A 25,639-nucleotide genomic window follows, 5' to 3' on the forward strand; every position below is an offset into this window, starting at 1 on the left:
GCAGATCGGGTAGCGACAGACTTTTTATCTGACCCGAAGTGATAAGAAATCACATGGACTGTAGGATGGGAAACACTTCCGGGTCAGGAAATATAAAAGGACTCTGGGAAAGCCAGACATTGAGCTGAGCTGGGAGGTAGGGTGGCGAAGTGTCTGGGAGAGGAGGATTGGTATTTGGATTATTGATTATTGCATGTATCACTATACATGGAGTGGAGGGTGCTTTGTGCATATAGTTATTATAAAATAAATAATAATTATAATTTTACCCAGTGTTTGGAGTGGTACCTGAGGGTTCAAGGGAGCTCTAGCGGCCCCTACTGTTACACACTCATCAGGTTTGAATTGTACTTGCGAGTCATTTTTACGTTGCCGTTTATCTCCATCTGTAAGTGGACTTCTTACTGGAAAAGATGGCAACTTTTGAATTTTATAACGTCTTGGAAGAATATTTGTTGCCTGAAAATTTTAACTCCAGTCGAATGAAGAGGGAGCGAAATGAAATGTGACGTATGACTGTGAACTTTATAATGGATATGTATAGCTTTTTGTAAGTACATTGTATTGATGAAAAAGGCAATAAGGATTTTCATTTTTAGTTGCAATACGACATTCGTAATCTTGTGGTTTAAATGTGAAAGTCGCAGCATTTTCCGTATTTGGGTTAACGGATGTATTTAATTTATTTCGTAACACCCTATTAGCATTTGGTGGTGTGTTTAACATTTGTTCACATTTTTTATCTTAAAAAGTGAACAGCATGCTAATAATTAAGCAAAACAATGTAATCAAGGTGTCAAATTAGGAATAGAATTAGGACACTCGACAGGTGTAAAGTGTGCCCTCCAAAGCCATCGGTATTTTTTTATTATGTAGATATTAGATTACATCATTACAATAGTTTTTCCATAATAAAGTTAACAAATATATAATAATGAAGGCTAAATTACATACAAGAGTAGCAACAGCTAAATTATTACAAGAAAGCGAGATGCAGATAATAGCATTACAAATTGTTAATGAAGCAGCTCAGAATCTTACACGTTTTAATTGCTTTAGTGTGTTTTCCATTTTTTAGAGTTATTTCTAGCATATTAATGTCCATACAGAAAGATGTAACAGAGAGTCTAATGTTCTAAACTTTACACTTATGAATAGGAAATTTACAAAGCAAGGAAACCACAGTTACTGCATTTTCTAACATTTAGTCGTCAAAATTGTATACGGAAGAAGCACAATACTTAAACAGTGAGATATTGGTTTGTCATTCAAGACAGTTACAGAAATAAATCTTTATAAAACATTTTAGAATAGGAGCAGAAGTAAAAGAAATGTGAGATGGGATTTGTCTTCATTTGTACATAAACTACATTTTGGTGAATTTCTTTACCCTTGTTTGGTAGAAAAAAATTATATGGCAGAAAATTAGCAATTTTAAATTTTAAAATTTATATCCAAAGTCATCAGAGAAGTGTGGTGTGCGTCTGATGTGGTACAGTGACAGTCTGGGCACCTGCTGTTGCCACATGTCACTGGCTTATCATTTAAACTGTTGGTTTAGGAGGAGTACACACACATTTAACTGAATATAAAGGAGAAGGCTTGCTCCTTAGAAATAACTTATTTCTTATTGCTGCAGTTAGAAATACAATGTCCCTTCATTGTATTTTTTTTCTTGCCCCTACAGGAAGCCTGGTGGTAACCAGCCTTGCAAGAGGCTGAACAGATGCCAGTGTACCCGAATTCTGAGACACAAATGGATGTTCTTTTCTTCTGCTTTTAAGATTTCCAATTTGGTATGATGTGCAGTTCATGTTAGATTTGCTATTTCTACAGGTAAGACTACTGAGGCTTTCAGTTTCAGAAGTAATTTGTGCACAATTCCTGCAAAGCCTCCCCGTATTTATTAGATAGATAGATAGATAGATAGATAGATAGATAGATAGATAGATAGATAGATAATGATAGATACTTTATTAATCCCAAGGGGAAATTCACATACTCCAGCAGCAGCATACTGATAAAAAACAATATTAAATTAAAGAGTGATAACAATGCAGGTATACAGACAGACAATAACTTTGAATAATGTTAACGTTTAAACCCAGGGTGGAACTGAAGAGTCACATAGTGTGGAGGAGGAACGATCTCCTCAGTCTGTCAGTGGAGCAGGACGGTGACAGCAGTCTGTCGCTGAAGCTGCTCTTCTGTCTGGAGACGACACGGTTTAGTGGATGCAGTGGATTCTCCATGATCGACAGGAGTCTGCTCAGCGCCCGTCGCTCTGCCACGGATGTCAAACTGTCCAGCTCCGTGCCTACAATAGAGCCTGCCTTCCTCACCAGTTTGTCCAGGCGTGAGGTGTCCCTCTTCTTAATGCTACCTCCCCAGCACACCACTACGTAGAAGAGGGCGCTCGCCACATGATAGAACATCTGCAGCGTCTTATTGCAGATGTTGAAGGACGCCATCCTTCTAAGGAAGTATAGTCGGCTCTGTCCTCTCTTGCACACACCATCAGTATTGGCAGTCCAGTCTAATTTATCATCCAGCTACACTCTCAGGTATTTATAGGTCTGCACCCTCTGCACACAGTCACCTCTGATGATCACAGGGTCCATGAGGGGCCTGGGCCTCCTGAAATCCACCACCAGCTCCTTGGTTTTTCTGGTGTTCAGGAGTAGGTGGTTTGAGTCGCACCATTTAACAAAGTCATTGATTAGGTCCCTATACTCCTCCTCCAGCCCATTCCTGATGTAGCCCACAATTGCAGTGTCGTCAGCGAACTTTTGCACATGGCAGGACTCCGAGTTGTGTTGGAAGTCCGATGTATATAGGCTGAACAGGACCGGAGAAAGTACAGTCCCCTGCGGCGCTCCTGTGCTGCTGACCACAATGTCAGACCTGCAGTTCCCGAGACACACATACTGAGGTCTGTCTGTAAGAAAGTCCACAATCCATGCCACCAGGTATGAATCTACTCCCATCTCTGTCAGCTTGTCCCTAAGGAGCAGAGGCTGGATGGTGTTGAAGGTGCTAGAGAAGTCCAGAAACATAATTTTTACAGCACCACTGCCTCTGTCCAAGTGGGAGAGGGATTGGTGTAGCATGTAGATGATGGCATCCTGCGCTCCCACCTTCTCCTGGTATGCAAACTGCAGAGGGTCGAGGGCGTGGCGGACCTGTGGCTTCAGGTGGTGAAGCAGGAGCCGCTCCATGGTCTTCATCACATGTGAAATTATTACATTATTTGAACTGTAATATTTTGCTGCCTTGAATACTGTACTGTTTGTCTGCTCACTCTGTCCAGTAACTAACACGGGCTTTTTAATTTTAGACCAGAAAGCCTCAGAGTGTGAATCCTCACAAACACAGAGACTGAGAAGCATCAGTCCCAGCAATCACTAAACAGAGATGTTGCTCCGTTTTGCAAAATAACATTTACCTTCTTAAGTTACTGTGCTTTGTTGTTGGATTTTGAAAGAGCTGAGATTTAATTTTAACTTAAAACAAAACTAAGGCAGGAGAGAAAAACGAAGATGTTTTCATGTAAGTAATGACACCTGAGTACATCACATTAGAAGTTCAGATATACAGAGATTGTAACACAATGTCTACTGTATGCGTAATGTAAAAGGAAAAAAATTATGCTACATTTAATGACAATTAAGTTGGGGTTCTTTCAACATCCAACAAAAAAGCACAGCAATTCAAAAAAATATTATTAGTTTGACTTTACTCTAAGCAGAACTTTATCTATTATGATGGTTTACTTTGTAATCATTGATCTACAGGTGAACCAAGAAAGGAGGCAGAACAATAAGTAAGGGTACATTTTATAAATGCTTGAACTCCGTGAGTGAACATCGTGTATCTGCTGTGTTTATGTTTTTAACAGTTACAGTGAAGTAGAAGAGTCCGGACGTGTTACGGGGCAGCAGTTAAAGAAGAAGAAAGGAGAGATGTGTGCCCTGTTGAAGTAGTGGGTGACCCTCCTGCCCGGCACTTCTAGAATCCTCCATCTAAACCTCTGCTCTGATCTGCTGTGCCTTTGCCAAGTGATCAGAAGGTATTGGCCTATTTTGTTTTATTTTTCTTCTGAAAACTGTCTCAGTCTCATTACACTTTCTGCCTGTCTCACATAGGATTGATTTCAAGGTTCTATTAAATAATTAGAAGGTTTTGAGTATTTTAAACCCTGCCTGTATTTTGGAGTGTCAAACATTACTTTGCTTTTTATTCCAAGATCAACCATAAAAACCGTCAGCTTTCTGTACTCATGCAACAAAATCTGGAATGCTTTGCCAATAGAGAAGTGCCAGGCTACAAATGTCAAGCATTTCAAAAAAACTTCAACAAGCCCACGTTTCTAATTTGGCTTTTTCTTAATTACTTGCATTGGTTGTAATAGATTAGAAATGGGACCATGTACAGTTTGTAAGATCTGCACTGGGCACTAACTCCTGCTGTTTTTCTCTGTTTTCTTTTTCCAGTTAATTGCAGTGGTGCCCCCCTGCGTCTCCACCGTCTGTTACATCAACTCCAACTGCCTGTGTTGCCAGAGAGAAACAAAGTTCACAAGATGTCCTGAAATGGAATTAGGATTGGACTGAGAAGGCCACAATTATGTGTTCCTGGGACATGCAGAGCGGACTGTGCGGGCTTTGGCTTGGAACCCCCAGATGTTTATTATCTCTAGCATCCTTGAAAGCTGTAAGTTTGTCTTTGTCCCCGGCCTTTTGACCATGCAGCGTATTTATTATAAAGGACAAGGACCCCTCCATTTGCTTCTTATTTACTTTTATAATGCCTTCTTTGTAACTGTATGTTTTTGTAGAGCAATTTGAGCTTCACTTGTAAGCAAAGGTGATATAGAAATGTTATTAGTGAACAAATGGTAAGGGACAGAACAGTTTAAATAGAACACATTTTTATAATAATTCTTGTTCATAAAGCTAAAATAGCATTTTTCCTTTTTTTGACAAATTTAATGATTCACTTTTACTGTGTTCAAAACCATGGCTAACATTTTTTTAAATGCTAAGGTAAAAATCTGTAAATATATTTGTGTTCCCTTTCTCTAATAGATTTTAACACCTCCCCATTGTTGGCCATTTTCATTGTATTTGTGTTCTAGTTAAATGCATTTCCCTTTTATACATCTTTATGATTACTGATTTTTCTACTCTTATACAGTATATATTTGTGTCTGTGTGTGTATAATTTTTTTTCTTTTGAGAAACATCATTTACAGATCTTTCACTTTTGTTCTTTTTAAATGTATTTATTCAATAAAAAAATGTATGAAAAAGTGTACTGTATTTGCTTTTTTTAAAGTTATAAAAATGAACTGGCTATGTATCAATATCCATCCATCCATTATCCAACCCGCTATATCCAAACTTCAGTGTCACGGAGGTTTGCTGGAGCCAAACCCAGCCAACATAGGGAGCAAGGCAGTAAACAAACCCCGGGCAGGGCGCCAGCCCACCACAGGGCACACGCACACACCCGGGCCAATTTAGAATCACCAATGCACCTAACCTACATGTCTTTGGACTGTGGGAGGAAACCCACGCAGACACTGGGAGAACATGCAAACCTCATGCAGGTAGGACCCGGGAAGCGAACCCAGGTCTCCTAACTATGAGGCAGCAGCGCTACCCACTGTGCCACCATGGCACCCCTCTGTATCAAAATAAAATGATTATTCACACACAAACAACGGTGAATGCGCCGTCTATTTATATATCCGGCAGCACTTCCTCCATTTCCCATGCAACCCTGCGGGTGTCCTAAATGGGTTCAGCCCTAAGGAACACTGCCAACTGCCGTGTGGCTGAATGACCTGCTCAGGTAAGACCTACTCAGGATGGGATCAATGGTTCCTTACCAGGTCGGGATGCCTTTGTAATGGAGGGACAATTTGGTTGCAGGTGCCTTTCCTCACCTGGAGGCCATGATAGTGGAAGGACAGTGAAGATGGCCTCCTGGGACCATGTATTACCCCGATATTCTGGGGTCAGCAATCCACATTTGTACACCTAACTTATCACCTAAATTTGCAACAGCCTTTTCTACAAGGCCAAACCTTGTGAGTGGTGAATACACACAAACTGAAATAGTCTGCACTGTCTAATTTGGTCTCGTCTGAATGTCCTGAAGTTTGAGGTGTATTCCGCTACCTTCCCTATCAAAAATACCAAATCTTCTGAGGAAACATCTTCGCTGTAAGACGATTGTGTGGGCCAGAAGTCACACCTCAAAACAGAATGCCTACCATTCGGTCTGCCTTCCATTATGGCCTCCTGGCAAGGTATGAAACCTTCCATTATCCCGGCCGGGATGCCCGCCCTTCCTCTCTGGTACCTACAGAGATTGCTACAAGATTATTGAGATCAATGAAGGTACGTTGCTCATTTTCTATTTAAATTTTATGCGCTGAGTTTTTCTGAGTTCAGTTTTGTTCACCTGCGGTACTGTATGTGGTTCAAAAATTTGAAATCTGACTTCTTCATCTTCAGATGTGATGTTACTTTTGTAGGAGGTGCAAACATAAATCAGACATTTTAATCAGGTTGCGGGGCATAGAAAAGGTCTGACTGGCGACTCTAAGTTATTGTAACATGAGCAAGGGGCCCTACGATGGACTGGCACCCTGTCCAGGATTTGTTCCTGCCTTGTGCTCCGTGCTGGCTGGCACAGGCTCCACCACCCCCCTGTGACCCTCTTCATGACAAAGTGGGTTTAGATTAGCTGGATTCCCATTTTGAGTCGAATGAAGCTCTGTGCCCAATGCCAATTTGGAGAGGCACCACAATCGTGAAGTTAATGAACAGAATGGACAGAAACTAAAGAAGTGGAGCAGCGCTCAAACATCAGCTCCGCTTGCATGAAATGCCTGCATGAATGTCTCTGCATTGTGCATAGCAAGAAGATGCTGTCATTTTCATAGATTTTTTAGCTGGAGAAAAACCAAAAACAAGTTTGGATGGTGCAGCAATGTCAGAGATAAGACCTAACGTCCATCTTTACTCCAGCCAGCGACCACGAGCCCACACCCATTTGTAGTTTGTGCCCCTCCTTGGCAGCCTCCCTGTTTGAGGTGAGTTATCTTTGAGAACAAACCACATGGGCTGCCATAAAGCGAATTCACTGGGGAGTCTTTCGTGTCAAAGTGAAAACAGGTTACCTTCAAACAGATCTAAATTAATTACAAATATAAAACAAAAATCATGGATTGCATAAGTATCCAACCCCCCCCCAGATCTCAGGTCAGGATTTAGTACATGGCTGCCATGACCGCCTGTGTCTGTGTGCTCAGCTCAGTCTCTGTCAGCTCTGCCATTTATCTCCATTCTTCTTTGCTCTGTCAGGTGTCATGACGCTTGTGAGTGAAGAGCCGCCGTCAACTCCAGCCACAAATTCCCAAATGGACTGAGATCAGGACCCTCGGCCACTCCAGGACACTCACATTGTTGTTTTGAAGCCGTTTTTTTTTTTTTTTTTCTCTAACTTTGGACTTGTTCTTTTGTACTGAAACAGCTCTTCTCCCAAGGTGCAGGTTTCTTCCAGACTTCATCAGGCTTTCCTCCAAGGCTTCCCTGGATGCCCAAGGTTCAATTTCAGGTTTGTACCTCAGTCTGTCCAGAGGCTCAGTGATGCCCTGGTCCAGATCTGGTAGGAGATCCCCCAGGACACCATCTGTCGTCTCATTAGGACATTTTCAGGCATGGGGGGAAGGGGCATACAAAGTACTGAGTACGATTTGGAGTTGCTGCAATGAAATTTCGGCAAAATGGACTCGCCTGCCTGCCTGCCGCATGATTTTTTCCCTTTGATTCTCGGGGTGTCTTTGAATTCAGCCCTCTGTCGATTGATCATTTTCATTTCCATCAAATGCTGTGCTATCCTTTTGTTCCTAACACATCACCATATCAGTCCATAGCAGTAGAGATAGCCAGCAGGATTTTTTTCCAATTGAGATCTGCTGGGTTTTCAAAGTGTGCTTTTCATTTTTTATGGGCACCATGGAAGAACTCAGTCTTACTTACAATATGCACAAAACATACATTTATGTAATTGAGCAGGTTGTGTTGTCAAATGTAAGGTGCTATACTCAGGGTCACCATTTTCTACCCATCCATCCATTTTCCAACCCGCTGAATCCGAACACAGGGTCACGGGGGTCTTCCTGGAGCCAATCCCAGCCAACACAGGGCACAAGGCAGGAACCAATCCAGGGCAGGGTGCCAACCCACTGCAGACCATTTTCAATGAAGTTTCTTATAGAAAACTTGCCTTTTTATGTAACATTGTTACAGACAACACAGGTTGGCTGGCATCCCTGACGGCATCAGTGGTGCCTTACCAGGTCGGGATGTCTTTATAATGGAGGGATAGCAGACCATGATATTGGAAGGATAAAGGAGACTGCATTTGCATTTGCACTTCAGACGCATTTGGAAAACAGCTAGATTTCTTTTAAACTTTGTCCGTTTGTACATTTATGTTTTGTTATCTCTACAGAAACCAATCTCGCTAGCACTTGCACTCCAAAATTAGTGTACAGAATCTAAAGGACGATCAGATCTGCAGATCACGCCGCGCTAACGCAGCCTGCTGTTCGGTTTGCCTCCGCTTTACTGTATGCGGACAGAACCAAATTCTCACGTGACTGCGCACCGCCGGGGGTGCTGAGGTCTGCGGCTGGCACGACCTCTTGATGTAAACAGACTGCGAGCGTCCATGTTATGCTATACTCCTGAAAGTCACGATTTTTAGATAAAAACCTAGACAATTTTATTGTTTTTGAAAAACCACCAGGGCGCTCATTTTACTAGAGAATAAAAAGCTACACTTCAAAGAAAGAAAGAAAGAAAGAAAGAAAGAAAGAAAGAAAGAAAGAAAGAAAGAAAGAAAACAGACTGATTCCTCAAAAAGGAGTTCACTTTGCTCACTCCGCGTTTGTGTGATCTGGGTGCTGGTGCTAGTAGGGGGCAAGCTTTATCGGCCACGCCATGTGTATGCTTTCCCTCCTCTTCTTGGAAATTGGGAGAGGAGCGCCTCTCTGGATGCAGATAAGCAAACTCCTTTAACTGGACCGTGAGGGTGGAGTCGGCCATCGCTGGGGGACTAGAGACGGGAGAAAGTGAAAGGAAAAACATAAGAGCGCTCAGCGGACTTAGGAAGACTTCTTAAAAAGCGATAGATAGATAGATAGATAGATAGATAGATAGATAGATAGATAGATAGATAGATAGATAGATAGATAGATAGTATATCTGTGTATTGATAATAAGATGCACTATATGCTGATAGATCAATAACTAAAAAGGCACTATATATGTAAAGATTGATAGAAAGGCACTATATATGTATATAGATAGATAGTAGAAGGACCTATATTATGATAGATAAAAAGGGACTATATATGTGTATACATAGAAAAATAGTAAATAGTAAAAGGCACTATATACTGATAAATAGGTAGATAAAAATAAATAAAATGGTATTAGATAGATAGATAGATAGATAGATAGATAGATAGATAGATAGATAGATAGATAGATAGATACTATATCTGTGTATAGATAATAAAATGCAGTATATATTGATAGATTGATAGCTTAAAAGGCACTATATATGTATAGATAGATAGAAAGGCACTATATATATACAGTATATATATATAGATAGATAGTTGAAGGAAATATATATTGATAGATACATAAAATGCCACTCTATATGTGTATAGATAAATAATCAGTCATTACTCAACCTGCTATATCCTAACAAAGGGTCACTGGGGTCTGTTGGAGTCAATCCCAGCTAGCACAGGGTGCAAGGCAGGAACAAACCTGCACCCCAAGTACACACTAGGGCCAATTTAGGATCACCAATGCACCTAACCTGCATGTCTTTGGACTGAGGGAGGAAACCCACGCAGACACGGGGAGAACATGCAAACTCCATGCAGGGAGGACCCAGGAAGTGAACCCAGGTCTCCTTACTGCAAGGCAGCAGCGCTACCACTGCGCCACCGTGCCACACTGATAGATAAATAGTAAGTGGTAAAAGGCACTATGCACTGATAGATAGCTAGGTAGATAAATATATATAGATAGAATGGCACTATATAGCAGATAGATAGATAGATAGATAGATAGATAGATAGATAGATAGATAGATAGATAGATAGATAGATAGATAGATAGATAGATAGATAGAGGGCATAGCAGAGCCTCAAACCCCAGACACAACAGGACCAACACAGCCCTGGACTCAAACAAACAAAACAACAAATAAACAAAATACCTTTTCATTGGTCAGCTCTTCTTTCTTTCTTTCTTTCTTTCTTTCTTTCTTTCTTTCTTTCTTTCTTTCTTTCTTTCTTTCTTTCTTTCTTTCTTTCTTTCTTTCTCTTCTCTTGCACACTTCCCAGGCAAGTGTTGTCCTTCTATCCTCCCGACTCTAACTTGGATGCATGAGGCGGAGCAGCTGCCTTTAGACTGGAATCGGAGGTAATGTCAGAGCATTGCACCCAGGAAGCACTTCTGGACCATAAGGAACAGTCATGAACGCTTGGGGTACCGTAAAGTTTGCGCAAGATGGGTACCCAAACAGCTTACTGATCTCCGCAAGACAACATCCTTGGGTGAATTTCAGCAGGCTTCACTCCCTCTGCCCCAAGTAATCTCACTCAGCAATGATGCACATGATGTTCATGTGTCCTTAGCTTCAATGAGACAAATGGCAGAGCGCCTCACTGTGTGTGTTCAAATTACCCACAAGCCATTGGGCTTGTTCTATCCATAGTGGTTACTGCGTATGTTGTTAAAGTGCCTTTACTTTTTGATTTACTAATCCTCATGCATATCTTAGGAGACACCGACATGGTAAAGTAAAATTAAATGATCAACACGGCGACACGACTGCAATGGTCGATTTTGAATACATTACTAAAGCTTTAGTTCCAAGTATAAACGTCTCTGTAATGGCCTTCTGTTTGTAGTACTAGGGTGTTGTACCATGCTATCCATTATGAAAGTAGTGATAAGTCAAACAAAATGATCCCTTTCATTGGCTAACTAAAGATTACAATATGCAAGCTTTCCTTGAATATTGTAATCTTTAGTTAGCCAATGAAAGGGATCATTTTGCTTGACTTCTCATGGCCTTCTCTTAAAGCTCATGTTAAAAGATCTGCAGATCTCGTCCATGTTGTTCATCACCGTCACTGACTCGATGGCGATTCTCTTCGCATTCATCATAGTTGAGTGTTTGCCATCGTGGTTGTTCACTTCAGCGTTTCTCACTATTTTTTTAAATGTGGTATTTAAATAAGGCACTGGATGTGTGTGTAATTCTTATGTTTCACGTTTAGCTTTTTTTTCTTCATCATTTTATAATATTTAAAAAGAAAATGGTAGACAACAATGTCACCCTTACTGAAGTGCTACCTGGCGATTACCCCGTTGCCTCACTCCACTTGTCCTTTAAGCCCAAAGCATGGTTGTAGGGAGAGTGGGGAGTGACATGATACCCTGGGGGGGCTTTGCTTGGCTAAATGACCTCCTGGAGCTCGGGCTGATTCTGTGGTCAGGGCACTAGTCCATCGTAGGGTGAACACACACACACACACACACACACACATACAAATGGGCTAATTAAGCAGTGCCAGTTCACCTAACCTTCATGTCTTTGGACTGAGTGAGGAAACCAGACCACCAGTATTTTATTGTCAGGCATCTTCAAACCCGCTATAACCTAACTACAGGGTCACAGGGGTCTGCTGGAGCCAATCCCAGCCAACACAGGGCACAAGGCAGGAAACAAACTCCAGGCAAGGTGCCAGCCCACCGCAGGTATTTTATTGTTATTATTTCTTATCTGCCAGCTTGCAACATTTGAGATACAATTTGTTCATTTCTTTTGTTTTTTCCCATTGGAGCACAGGCAGATAAATTGGTGTCAGTAGTGGGATTAGAACCCACAGCCTTTAAGGACTGAAGTCCAAAGCCTTAACCACTGTGCCATACTGCCCACCTATATGAAACCCATGTGGATACAGGTAGAACATGCAAGCCCCTTGCAGGGATCACCTGGGGGGGGGGGGTAATAACCCCACAGTCCTAGTTGGGAAGCAGCAGCTGCAACGGCCATATCACTTGCACTTCAGAACAGGTCATCCACCTGAAGCTAAGCATGTTTGGGCCCGACCAGTACATTGATGGGAGACCAACCAAGAAAAGCTTGGCTTGCTGATGGAAGAGATGTTGTCGAGACCAGCAGGGGGCGTTTACCTTGTGGTCTGAACGTGCATCCCAATGCCGTGCTGAAATCCTTCAGATGAGACATAAAACCGAGGTCCTGACTCTCTGTGGTCATTACAAATCCCTGGACATTCTTTGTAAAGAGCAGAGTGTATCCTGATGTCCTGGCTAAATTGCCCCCCCCCCCCCAATCATCCCCTGTCTCAAATTGGCTAATTATCTCTCTTATCACTTTGTTGGATGAGCATACTAGTGCCAAAATGGCTTCCCGGTGGATACTACTCCTTGGTGGTGGTCAAAGTGCCCCCCCCTCCCACTTTTACAGCGCTTTGAGTATCTTGAAAAGCACTATATAAATACAATGACTTCATCTTCATCTATTTATTGCCATCGCGGTTGTTTTCTAGAGGGTCCTCTACAGCGCATCTTCAACCTGAACCTGGAACAGGGGAGAGTCCCGAGGCTTTGGAAAACATCTTGTATCACCCCAGTCCCAAAGGTATCACGTCCTAGTGAGCTGAATGACTTCCGGCCTGTTGCTCTGACATCACATGTGATGAAAACCATGGAGAGGCTGCTACTTCACCACCTGAGGCCACAGGTTCAACACACCCTTGACCCTCTGCAGTTTGCATATCAGGAGAAGGTGGGAGCGGAGGATGCCATCATCTACATGCTACACCGATCCCTCTCCCACTTGGACAGAGGCAGTGGTGCTGTAAGAATTATGTTTCTAGACTTCTCTAGCGCCTTCAACACAATCCAACCTCTGCTCCTTAGGGACAAGCTGACAGAGATGGGAGTAGATTCATACCTGGTGGCATGGATCGTGGACTATCTTAAAGACAGACCTCAGTATGTGCGTCTTGGGAACTGCACGTCTGACATTGTGGTCAGCAACACAGGAGCACCGCAGGGGACTGTACTTTCTCCGGTCCTGTTCAGCCTATATACATCGGACTTCCAATACAACTCAGAGTCCTGCCACGTGCAAAAGTTCACTGACGACACTGCTATCGTGGGCTGCATCAGGAGTGGGCAGGAGGAGGAGTATAGGGACCTAATCAAGGACTTTGTTAAATGGTGCGACTCAAACCACCTACAACTGAACACCAGCAAAACCAAGGAGCTGGTGGTGGATTTTAGGAGGACCAGGCCCTTCACGGACCCCGTGATCATCAGAGGTGACTGTGTGCAGAGGGTGCAGACCTATAAATATCTGGGAGTGCAGCTGGATGATAAACTGGACTGGACTGCCAATACTGATGCTCTGTGTAAGAAAGGACAGAGCCGGTTATACTTCCTTAGAAGACTGGCGTCCTTCAACATCTGCAATAAGATGCTGCAGATGTTCTATCAGACGGTTGTGGCGAGCGCCCTCTTCTACGCAGTGGTGTGCTGGGGAGGCAGAATTAAGAAGAAAGACGCCTCACGCCTTGTCAAACTGGTGAGGAAGGCAAGCTCTATTGTTGGCATGGAGCTGGACAGTTTGACATCTGTGGCAGAGCGACGGGCGCTGAGCAGACTCCTGTCAATCATGGAGAATCCACAGCATCCACTGAACAGGATCATCTCCAGACAGAGGAGCAGCTTCAGCGACAGACTGCTGTCACCGTCCTGCTCCACTGACAGACTGAGGAGACTCTTCAATTCCACAGGAGTTTGGGGGGGGGGTGGGGGGTACATGTTAACATTATACAAAGTTATTTGTCTGTTTTTACCTGCATTATTATCAATCTTTAATTTAATATTGTTTTTTGTATCAGTATGCTGCTGCTGGAGTATATGAATTTCCCCTTGGGATTAATAAAGTATCTATCTATCTATCTATCTATCTATCTATCTATCTATCTATCTATCTATCTATCTATCTATCTATCTATCTATCTATCTATCTATCTATCTATCTACTGTGCCATTAATATTTCTAAATTTCTTAGAAATGCAAAAGTCACCTTTGCCTTTTTCTCAATACTGAATAGAAGAAGTAAAAAATAAAACGGCTCAGCTAATTGAACAATGCGATCAAACACAGGAAACGAGATCGGGAAACTAGTTGGAACAAAAACGTGCCGCCATTGTGGACCCCTGGACTGAAACCAGCTGACTAAGGAGTTCCAGCTCATTGACACTTTAACAAAAATATTATGCAAATTCTAGTGGAGTTTCTGGCTAATTATATATTGATTAGAAGTCACGGTACCTGTCCCAGACAGGTAATATTATAATTAAAAGTTATACGCTGTTTCTTGCCCTCCATGTAGCCTACTTTTCGAACTTCTTTTCACCGGCGCTCCCCCTTCTCTTGGTTAGAAAGAAGAGCGGCGGACGTGTTAGGAGGCGACGAGCCCAACAAAAGTATAAAGCGCCTGTCAACTAAAGAAGGTCGAGGAGGTGGGGGGTCTTCTCAGCTTCTCCCCCAACTGGCACAGATTGCGCCATTCCGACACGCAGCTCGCCTGCTGCTTGCGCGATCGGCCGCTGTCTCTTTAAATTACGATTTCCTTCAATTGTGGCGGCGTCGTGACCAGGAAAGAGGAAACGTAACCAGAGGAGGGGTGGGCTTGGTAGCTATTAAAAAAAAAATCCCCCAGACGAAATAAACATCAGACCCTTAAGGGGGGCCAGGAGAAAGCGAGAGAGGGTCGAGACAAGTGCACGACACTTATTATGCTCCTCGTGGGTTGCGAAGGCGATGCAACACCTCCATTAAATCCGCTCGAAGGATGAGCAGACGCGCCTTTCTCTGTCGGTATTTTCCGTTTAATTTATTTTAAGCCATTTTTATTTTAAACAAGTCAAAGCAGAGATGCACATCTGGCGTGCTTGCAGCAGGAAGACTGACAAAGCAAGGGAAGAATAAAACTGGAGATCCCGTGTGAACGGCAGCAGCATTCGGAAGGATTACAACCGAAATCAAGAATAAAAATTAAAGAAAAGGAGGAAAAACAAAAAGGGACCGCAGAGGCAGCACGTCGTTAGCTGTTCACATGCAATCGGCACTGGGGACGCGGAAAATCCTGGGAATGTCCTCGGCGATCGAAAGGAAGAGCCTGGAGGCGACCGAGTAAGTGTGTTCCGAAGCGACTCCAGGTGACAAGTCGGGGGCACGTGGAGGTTTACGCTTGGCGCCTCTTAAGAATACAGAAATTAACGGTGGAATGGCGGGGTGACGCCAGGTGACAAGTGGGGGGACACGTGGAGGTTTAGATGCTTTTCATCTGTTAATCATACCGAAGATAACGGTGAAGCGGTGGGGTGACAAGTTTGGGGACACGTGGGGGTTTACGCTTGGCGTCTGTTAATGATACTGAAGATAAGGGTGAAGTGGTAGAGTGATGGCAGGTGACAGATCGGGGACATGTGGAGGCTTATGCTTGGCATCAGTTGATAATGCTGAAAATAGCGGTATAGTGTAGTGGGGTGACAAACGGGGGACATGTGGTGGTTTATATGCTTGTCGTCTATTAATAATACTGAAGATAACGGTGGTGTGGTGGTGGAGTAACGCCAGATCACAAGTGGGGGACTTGTGGGAGTTTAAGCTTGGGGTCTGTGATGGTAAATTGGTGGGACGACGCCGGCTGACAAGTGGGAACAAGTGGAGGCTTATGCTTGGGGTCCTTTGATAATACTGAAATTAATGGTGAAGTGGTGGTGTGACGACAGGTGACAAGTGGGGGACACGTAAAGGTTTACGCTTGGCGTCTGTAATGGTAACGTGGTGGGGCGACGCCAGGTGACAAATAGGGGACACGTGGAGGCTTACGCTTGGGGTCTTTTGATAATACTGAAATTAATGGTGAAGTGGTGGGGTGACGACAGGTGACAAGTGGGGGGACACGTAAAGGTTTACGGTTGGCGTCTGTAATGGTAACGTGGTGGGGCGACGCCAGGTGACAAATAGGGGACACGTGGAGGCTTACGCTTGGGGTCCTTTGATAATACTGACATTAACGGTGAAGTGGTGGGGTGACTGCAGGTGACAAGTGGGGGACACGTGCGGGTTTACAATCGGAGTCCGTAAAGTGGTGTTGCGTTAGTCACACGAGTCGCTACTGAGTCGGATGTAAGCGTCCTAACAGCCGCCGGACTGGAGTGTATCGCGTGGCATTTAAGCAGGTCATTGATGCCAGGCGCAGAATAAATTCCGACCTTGAAGTTTTCGATCTCTGTTGCTTTTGGGACTAAAAGGTGACGGCTTCTGAGTCACTGTGTCGCTTAAAGTAAAAGAATAAATAATATTGCGCCCCGAGGGGGACACGCAGCTGGTCGCCTGAGGAGCTGTGATGTATCCTGATCTTTGGATTAAACATTCAGCTACATATGCAATAACAGTAAATTCGGGGTTCCAAGTTTATGGAATACATTGTAGCTTCACTAAATTGCCGTTGCTTCAGCGCAATGCTTACATGCCGTATATACCTTCTCAGACTCGCTTAATCCAATTCAGGGTCGCCGAGCCTATCTGAGTGGGCGCAACGTAAGAACCGAGCCCACCCAGATGAATGCCAGCGAACCCAAACTCCACGGCTTTAGGTGCTGACAGATGAAAACCCACAGAGACACCAGGAGCTCGTGCAAAGCTCACACGAGAAAAGTCAAAGCCTCCACCAGGGGAATGCCGTAGGGCAGGGGTTCTCAAATTCGATCCGGGGGTCCACTGTGGCTTCAGGTTTTTGTTTCAGGCAGATTCATAATCAGTGACAACAACTGATCTCATTTAAAAACACGAAATGATAATTTAAATAGATTAAATTATCTCATTTCAATAAAATATTTTTTCCGGGCGGCACGGTGGCGCAGTGGGTAGCGCTGCTGCCTCGCAGTTGGAAGACCTGGGGACCTGGGTTCGCTTCCCGGGTCCTCCCTGCGTGGAGTTTGCATGTTCTCCCCGTGTATGCGTGGTTTTCCTCCCACAGTCCAAAGACATGCAGGTTAGGCGGATTGGCGATTCTAAATTGGCCCTGGTGTGTGCTTGGTGTGTGGGTGTGTTTGTGTGTGTCCTGCGGTGGGTTGGCACCCTGCCCGGGATTGGTTCCTGCCTTGTGCCCTGTGTTGGCTGGGATTGGCTCCAGCAGACCCCCGTGACCCTGTGTTTGGATTCAGCGGGTTGGAAAATGGATGGATGTATGGAATATTTTTTCCCTCTTCTCTTATTCTACATTCAGAAAAACACAGCAACGTGATTTTTAAATTTATAAGACATTTAAAAATATTTATATTTTTCCAAATGCTCAACTCTCATTGGTCGATTTCATTAAATTTTACCCTTTCTCTGTGCAGTTTGCTCCCTTCATTGTATCTTAATCAGGACAATTAAAAACGAGCAGACAACACCTAATCATGAAAGGCTGCAATTACTTTAGCGTCAGAGCCACTAATTAATAAATAATGGATTAAACAATTAAAACACCTGGAAAAATAGAATGAAAATCAAGTTGAGAATATTGTTAAAAAGAAAAAAATCGTTATTCCCATATAACTGCTAAGTACATTTTAATATATATATATAGTTCAAATAAACAAAAAGCAAAGTCTACTCCTCTTTCATTATTTCTGTATTTTGTCCTCCTCTTCCTCCAAACCTCTCAGGTGAGTGTTGTCTTCCTCCTCTCCCGACTGCAGCTCCTTTGGGTGAGGCACGAGGACTCCTTTTAAACCAGACCTGAGAGTACTTCCAGTGCATCAGCACTTTAGAAAGAAACCTCCATCTGACAAGGAAGCCTCCTCCCAACAGCACCCTCTAGTGGACCCCAAGGACCCCACCAGGGTTGCCCTCAAGAAGTGCAACTCCCATGCAAGGTTGTAGATGTCCACCCCATGTCCTTCCATTATATCATACCAACTTTAGAAAGTGCAACTATCCCTGCCATGATGCCCATTCACCAACATTCTCGTCTGTTTTGAGGGCCTTCCAGAAGGGTCACTGATCATCCATCCCAGTCGGGATTCGTAGTCCTTCCTTGCCTTCCATCACTATCTATCTATCTATCTATCTATCTATCTATCTATCTATCTATCTATCTATCTATCTGTCTATCTGTCTATCTATCTATCTATCTATCTATCTATCTATCTATCTATCTATCTACAGTGCATCCGGAAAGTATTCACAGCGTATCACTTTTTCCACATTTTGTTATGTTACAGCCTTATTCCAAAATGGATTAAATTCATTTTTTTCCTCAGAATTCTACACACAACACCCCATAATGACAACATGAAAAAAGTTTACTTGAGGCTTTTGCAAATTTATCAAAAATAAAAAAAAACTGAGAAATCCCATGTCCATAAGTATTCACAGCCTTTGCTCAATACTTTGTCAATGCACCTTTGGCAGCAATTCCAGCCTCAAGTCTTGTTGAATATGATGCCACAAGCTTGGCACACCTATCCTTGGCCAGTTTCGCCCATTCCTCTTTGCAGCACCTCTCAAGCTCCATCAGATTGGATGGGAAGCGTCGGTGCACAGCCATTTTAAGATCTCTCCAGAGATGTTCAATCGGATTCAAGTCTGGGCTCTGGCTGGGCCACTCAAGGACATTCACAGAGTTGTCCTGAAGCCACTCCTTTGATATCTTGGCTGTGTGCTTAGGGTCGTTGTCCTGCTGAAAGATGAACCGTCGCCCCAGTCTGAGGTCAAGAGCGCTCTGGAGCAGGTTTTCATCCAGGATGTCTCTGTACATTGCTGCAGTCATCTTTCCCTTTATCCTGATGAGTGTCCCAATTCCTGCTGCTGAAAAACATCCCCACAGCATGATGCTGCCACCACCATGCTTCACTCACTGTAGGGATGGTGCCAGGTTTCCTCCAAACGTGACGCCTGGCATTCACACCAAAGAGTTCAATCTTTGTCTCATCAGACCAGAGAATTTTCTTTCTCATGGTCTGAGAGTCCTTCAGGTGCCTTTTGGCAAACTCCAGGCGGGCTGCCATGTGCCTTTTACTAAGGAGTGGCTTCCGTCTGGCCACTCTACCATACAGGCCTGATTGGTGGATTGCTGCAGAGATGGTTGTCCTTGTGGAAGGTTCTCCTCTCTCCACAGAGGACCTCTGGAGCTCTGACAGAGTGACCATCTTGGTCACCTCCCTGACTAAGGCCCTTCTCCCCTGATCGCTCAGTTTAGATGGCCGGCCAGCTCTAGGAAGAGTCCTGGTGGTTTCGAACTTCTTCCACTTACGGATGATGGAGGCCACTGTGCTCAATGGGACCTTCAAAACAGCAGAAATTTTTATGTAACTTTCCCCAGATTTGTGCCTGGAGACAATCCTGTCTCGGAGGTCTACAGACAATTCCTTTGACTTCATGCTTGGTTTGTGCTCTGACATGAACTGTCAACTGTGGGACCTTCTATAGACAGGTGTGTGCCTTTCCAAATCATGTCCAGTCAACTGAATTCACCACAGGTGGACTCCACTGAAGCTGCAGAAACATCTCAAGGATGATCAGGGGAAACAGGATGCACCTGAGCTCAGTTTGGAGCTTCACGGCAAAGGCTGTGAATACTTATGTACATGTGCTTTCTTAATTTTTTTATTTTTAATAAATTTGCAAAAACCTCAAGTAAACTTTTTTCATGTTGTCATTATGGGGTGTTGTGTGTAGAATTCTGAGGAAAAAAATGAATTTAATCCATTTTGGAATAAGGTTGTAACATAACAAAATGTGGACAAAGTGATGAAGCGCTGTGAATACTTTCCGGAAGCACTGTACTTTAACACATTGCATCATGAAAGTGATATCAAGTATAAATCTAAAGATTCTAAATGTGCAGAGAGCTAGAATATCATAAAGTTGATGAGTTCTGTGTGGCGATTGCTGCTGTCAGTGCAGGACGAAGCTCCAGAAGCACATAGCAGATATAAGTGGGTCGGTTTTAAGATGACGTTAATGACCGCGTACTTCAATGATAAAATAAACTACGAGGTTAAAGTGGACATCTCGAGATTAAAGCCGAAATTTCCACTTTAATCACAAAACAGACCTTTTCACTGTGTCCCTATTTTTTTTTTCTCCCAGTGGCTCAAATACGCTGCTGGCAACAGGAGATGACGCAGAAGATGGTATGTGAGACTTTTAAAACGTACCGTGGCATTACGATTGGGAATATGCGATGCTTGAATGTTAAAACACCACGAATGCATTTGTATGTCGGCATTTTACTTCACCACATTGTGCCATTCATCAAACATCGAAGCGCGCACATCGATCTGTCACATGTAGACTCTGACGTCACGTTCACACTGCGCATCAAACCCCCATTCCCCGATTTTTTCGCGTACCGTTAATTTCTGTGGACCTGCTCAGAGGACACGTCAAATAAACGCTGGGGACGCGTGGCAGCCTAGCAACTCTACCTTTGAATCGTTGGTCCCGTGCACAATGTTCTAGAAGGCCTTGTCTTTGCCTAGATGTTAAATGGCAAACGTGTCTTGCTCTAATGTTCAATTTGCACAGCAAAGGCACACCTCGCACGAAGGTCACATGTATGCCGTCTCTTTCTGCACTTTTACTTCAAGAGTTACCTGCAGATCCCTCAGTGACATTTTGGAGTTCTTGGAGACTTCTTTTAGTATGACTACTGGGCTTCTCCCCCGGCTCACTTCATTCGCGTCTCTGCCGCTCGCGTATGTGGATTTCACGTTCACCAAGGAGCCAATCTTTTAATTTTCGCGGATGAACAGGTATTTCCATATATTATTCCTGCCTGGCAAAGTGACACACACAGCTAATGAATGGTGGAGATTAAACCAGAAACCTCGTGGTTTACAAAGCGAAGCCATTGCTGCTCGACCACACGTCCACCAGTGTCCGGTGAAGCTCATGGCTGGTGACACTTTCAGAGTCAGATTTACAAATACAGTACATGAACTCAAAAGAGTCGCTTATTGACTATTTAATTGGCAGCCTGCATATTGGCTACTGGTTATGTTTCATATTTCATCAGCATTCTTTACACACACACAGGTAAGGCGCATATTTGGCTAATAAAGAACGTTACATTTATAGCGGCGAGAGAGCGCGGAGAGAGCTCCTGTGTCCTAAATTTACCGTTGCAATTCCACAATTCACACTCATTCAGGCCGCACGGTGGCGCAACGGTATCGCTGCTGCCTCGCAGTTAGGAGACCCGGGTTCGCTTCCCGGGTCCTCCCTGCGTGGAGTTTGCATGTTCTCCCCGTGTCTGCGTGGGTTTCCTCCGGGCGCTCCGGTTTCCTCCCACAGTCCAAAGACATGCAGGTTAGGTGGATTGGTGACTCTAAATTGGCCCTAGTGTGTGCTTGGTGTGTGGGTGTGTTTGTGTGTGTCCTGCGGTGGGTTGGCACCCTGCCCAGGATTGGTTCCCTGCCTTGTGCCCTGTGTTGGCTGGGATTGGCTCCAGCAGACCCCCGTGACCCTGTGTTCGGATTCAGCGAGTTGGAAAATGGCTGGCTGGCTAGGCACTCATTCAATACAAATGAAAGTATAGAGTGGAGTACAAAAAAAAAAACGGATTTCAATTTTGACCATAATTGAAATATTTACTTATTTTTAAAAGCGTTTATTTCTGATGCTTTAATCAATTTTAATACAGACTGTTCAACACAATTATAACAAGAAAAACAAAAGAATATTTTATTTAACGTCAAAATTTTGTTTTTAAATATTGCATTGCTTTTTTCTTAGAATGGTCACATCTTTTTTTAAAATTGAAAACCGTTTATGGTCATACCTTTATTTGTAAGTGAAGTCCATGCGCCTGTCCTTCTCCACGAAAATCTCTGTCACTTTCTTGTAAAAGTCCTCCTTATTTCTTTTTAGTTGGTTTTAAAAACCTTAATCTTCCATTCTGGTAGTCGGTCGGAATAAAAAATAAAAATAAACGGACCGCTGCAGTGCGCTTGACTTTCTGATATCAAAAAGAACAACAGCAACGAGCACCTGTTGGGCTCACATGCGCCCCCTTCAGGTCGACACGGTACTGTCTGCCTCACGTTGTGCCTTTTCACTGCGGTTTTCTGTCCGATCAGCAAGACTAAATATGTCACACACATTCATTAAACATATTAGCCAGACTGTGGAAAGTCAGGGTGTATAATAAACGCGTGTGCAAACATTATATTGGCGACATATAGAGACAGAGAGCAACAGTCACGCTCCAACTATATGAATAAACCCCGTCAGTGTTTTTGGAGAGAGCGCAGTCCGGTCGTTGCTGCCGCACCTCGCGTTTCTCCCGTGTAATTGATCAGGAAATACGCCAATTCAGCGATTTTGACTATAAAAATGATCAAAATTATTGGAATCAATACAGAAAGCAAATTTATAGGACAGACCAATGGATACATTTATTTTATGTTATCCTTATTAGTTTTTTTAGTTTTCATGATCACAGGACCTTCACCTCATTACTTGTCTGATTATCGTTACTTGTTTTTACTGTGGATTCAAAAAGCCTTCAGGCCGCATTCACTTTCTGCACACTTTACTGTGTTGTAGCTTTAATCTAAAATGGTTACATTTACCATTTTTGCCCATCCATGTACAGTCTACATGTTTTCAGAAAGGATTGCAAATTTAAATTTATTTAAAATCCAAACTTGAAATCTCTCATTCCTAGAAGTATTTGGACCCTTTGCTGTGGCACCCCAAATTGTTCTCAGGTGGTCCTGTCTGCTTGAATTCTCTCTGAGATGTGCCTCGAACTTGATTGGACATCATTTAGAAAGGCCCATGTGTACCTGTTTATTGAAGGTCCCACAATTCACACTGCCTGTCAGGACAAAAACCAAGACCTCCATAATCAAATGGTGATGAGACACTGATGAGGGCAAGGGGACCAAACCATTTCTAAAAGCTTTGAGTCTTCTCAGGAGTACAGTGGCCTCAAGAATCATGACAGTGAAGACGTTTAGAACCACCAGGACCAGCCATACTGAGTAACTGGGCAAGAAGGACCTCAATCACTGATGTGACTGTCACTCTAACAGAGCTCTGCTGATATGGGAAAACCTATGGAAAGGACAACCATTTCAGCAGCACTCTGTCAGTCAGCGGTTTGTGGTCGAGCGGCTAGACTGAAATCACCGTTGAGTAAACACCATTTGAAGGTTGCATTTGTATATCTTTTAGAAAGGCCTAGAAGGTTCCACAGTTCACACTGCATGTCCGGACAAAAATCAAATCATGAAGCCCAAAGAAACTCTCTGTAGACCTCCATGATCAAACGGTGGTGAGGCACAGATCAGGACAAGGGCCTAAAACCATTTCTAAAGCTTCAAGTGTTCCCAGGAGCACAGTGACTTCATGAATTGTGAATCTGAAGATGCTTGGAACCAGCAGAACTCTTCTAGAAATAGCCTTGTAGCCAAATTGAGTAACCTGGCAAGATGGGCCAGGGACAGAGAGGTGATGGAAAAACCAATGGTCACTCTAACTAAGCTTCAGAAGTCCTCTGCTGAGACAGGAGAACCTGTGGGAAGGGTGACCATCTCAGTAGTGCCCTGTCAGTCAGGGGTTTATGGTAGAGCAGCTTGATGGAAGTCACCGTTGAGTCAACAGCTTTTGAAGGTCGTATTTGGACATCATTTAGAAAGGCCCATGTGTACCTGTGCATAGAATGTCCCACAGTTCACACTGCATGTCAGGACAAAAATTTACTCATAAAGTCCAAGCAACTCTCTTATTAGGCCTGCTTCTTCCATGGACACTACTGTATCCAAATATGAATGCCTTTAAATAAAAACCTGGGGCACAATATGAGCAGGTCACACCTCATCTATCTATCTATCTATCTATCTATCTATCTATCTATCTATCTATCTATCTATCTATCTATCTATCTATCTATCTATCTATCTATCTATCTATCTATCTATCTATCTATCTATCTATCTATCTATCTATCTATCTATCTATCTACCTCCATGATCAAATGGTGGTAAGGCACAGATCAGGACAAGGACATAAAACCATTTCTAAGGCTTCAAGTGTTCCCAGGAGCACAGTGACTTCATGAATTGTGAAACCGAAGATGTTTGTAACCAGCAGGACTCCTCCTAGAATTGGCCGTCTGACCAAACTGAGTGACCTGGCAAGAAGGATCAGGGAAATGATGAAGAACGCGACGGTCACTCTAACTGAGCTTTTGAAGTCCTCTGCTGAGATGTGAGAACCTGTGGGAATGGCGACCATCTCAGATAGCACTCTGTCAGTCAGGGGTTTATGGTAGACCAGCTTGATGGATGTCACTGTTGAGTCAACGACTTTTGACAGTTGTATTTGTACATCATTTAGGAAGGTCCATGTGTACCTCTGTGCCTGTGTTTCATGTTGCTATGAAAAACCAAGCCATGAAGTCCAAGGAACTCTCTGTAGACCTTCATGATCAAACTGTGGAAAGGCATACATCAGAGTAAGGGGATAAAACCATTTATAAAGCTTTCTCAGGAGTTCAGTGAACTCTTAGTGGTTCTTCAGAGCAATGCCTTAGGGGAGCCATTTTGAGTTCCGTCCATGTGAAGGCTTCAGAAAAAACCTGTAACCAGCTCCATAAATAACAATGAAGAGATGATAGCAGATTTTTGAAATATCAATGGGTTCCTGATTTTAAAAGAACTCTCACTGCATACAATGACACAGGCTAACTTAAGGTTCTCTCAATCTAAGTCGCCTTCTAGACATTTAAAGTTTCTGTTTTGTCCTAATATTAGGAAGATTTTCAAAGCCCAAACATCTAACTTCATGTGTAAAGAACTCTTTGCACATTTAAATGCTTCTTTGTGAAGGAACTGTTCTATGAGAAACCATACAGCCCAGTAAAGTGCCATTAAAGCACCAGCATTTTTAAAGAGTGTGGCCTCAAGAACTATGAAATGGAAGAAGTCTGGAGCTCTTCCTGAGTTTGGCTGTGTGGCCAAGCTGAGTAACTGGGCATCCATACCACCTGCACTTCAGATAAGGGGTCATCCACCTGAAGCTAAGCGAGTTAGTGGCCAGACCCAATTTGGATGGGAGACCATCTAGGAAAAGCTTGGGTTGCTGCTGGAAGAGGTGCTGGTGAGGCCAGCAGGGGGCGCTTACTCTGTAGTCTATGGGTGGATTCCAATGCCCCCAGTGCAGTGACGCGGGACACTGTGCTGTAAAAATGGTACCGTCCTTCGGATGAGACATAAAACCAATGTCATGACTCTCAGTGGTCATTAAAGACCCCTGGGCATCCTTCATAAGGAGTAAGGTGTATCCTGATGTCCAGGCTAAATTGCCCACCATGGCCTGATCATTCTGGCCCCCCAATCATCACCTGTCTCTAATTGGCTATTTCTCTGACTTCTTCATCACCTAATAGCTTATGTGTGGTGAGCATACTGGTGCCAAAATG

The 25,639-nt window shown here is 43.5% G+C and overlaps 1 protein-coding gene and 1 long non-coding RNA gene across 2 annotated transcripts in view; both read left to right on the top strand.

Moving 5' to 3' along the window:
- The first annotated feature begins 334 nt into the window (after positions 1–334).
- Positions 335–4,620, top strand: LOC127526775 (uncharacterized). The gene is made up of 4 exons (XR_007934209.1): positions 335–550; positions 1,688–1,836; positions 3,899–4,069; positions 4,494–4,620. It is a non-coding gene; the product is annotated as an uncharacterized LOC127526775 (long non-coding RNA).
- A 10,095-nt stretch (positions 4,621–14,715) lies between these two features.
- Positions 14,716–25,639, top strand: part of lmo2 (LIM domain only 2 (rhombotin-like 1)) — a 40,473-nt gene continuing 29,549 nt past the window's right edge. The window contains exon 1 of the mRNA XM_028796052.2: positions 14,716–15,342. Within this exon, the coding sequence (XP_028651885.1) occupies positions 15,266–15,342 (77 nt within the window). The 5' untranslated portion in view covers positions 14,716–15,265. The remainder of the gene's footprint in view (positions 15,343–25,639) is intronic.

Source organism: Erpetoichthys calabaricus, chromosome 2 (genome assembly GCF_900747795.2).
Source record: "Erpetoichthys calabaricus chromosome 2, fErpCal1.3, whole genome shotgun sequence".
Classification (NCBI taxonomy): Eukaryota; Metazoa; Chordata; class Cladistia; order Polypteriformes; family Polypteridae; genus Erpetoichthys; species Erpetoichthys calabaricus.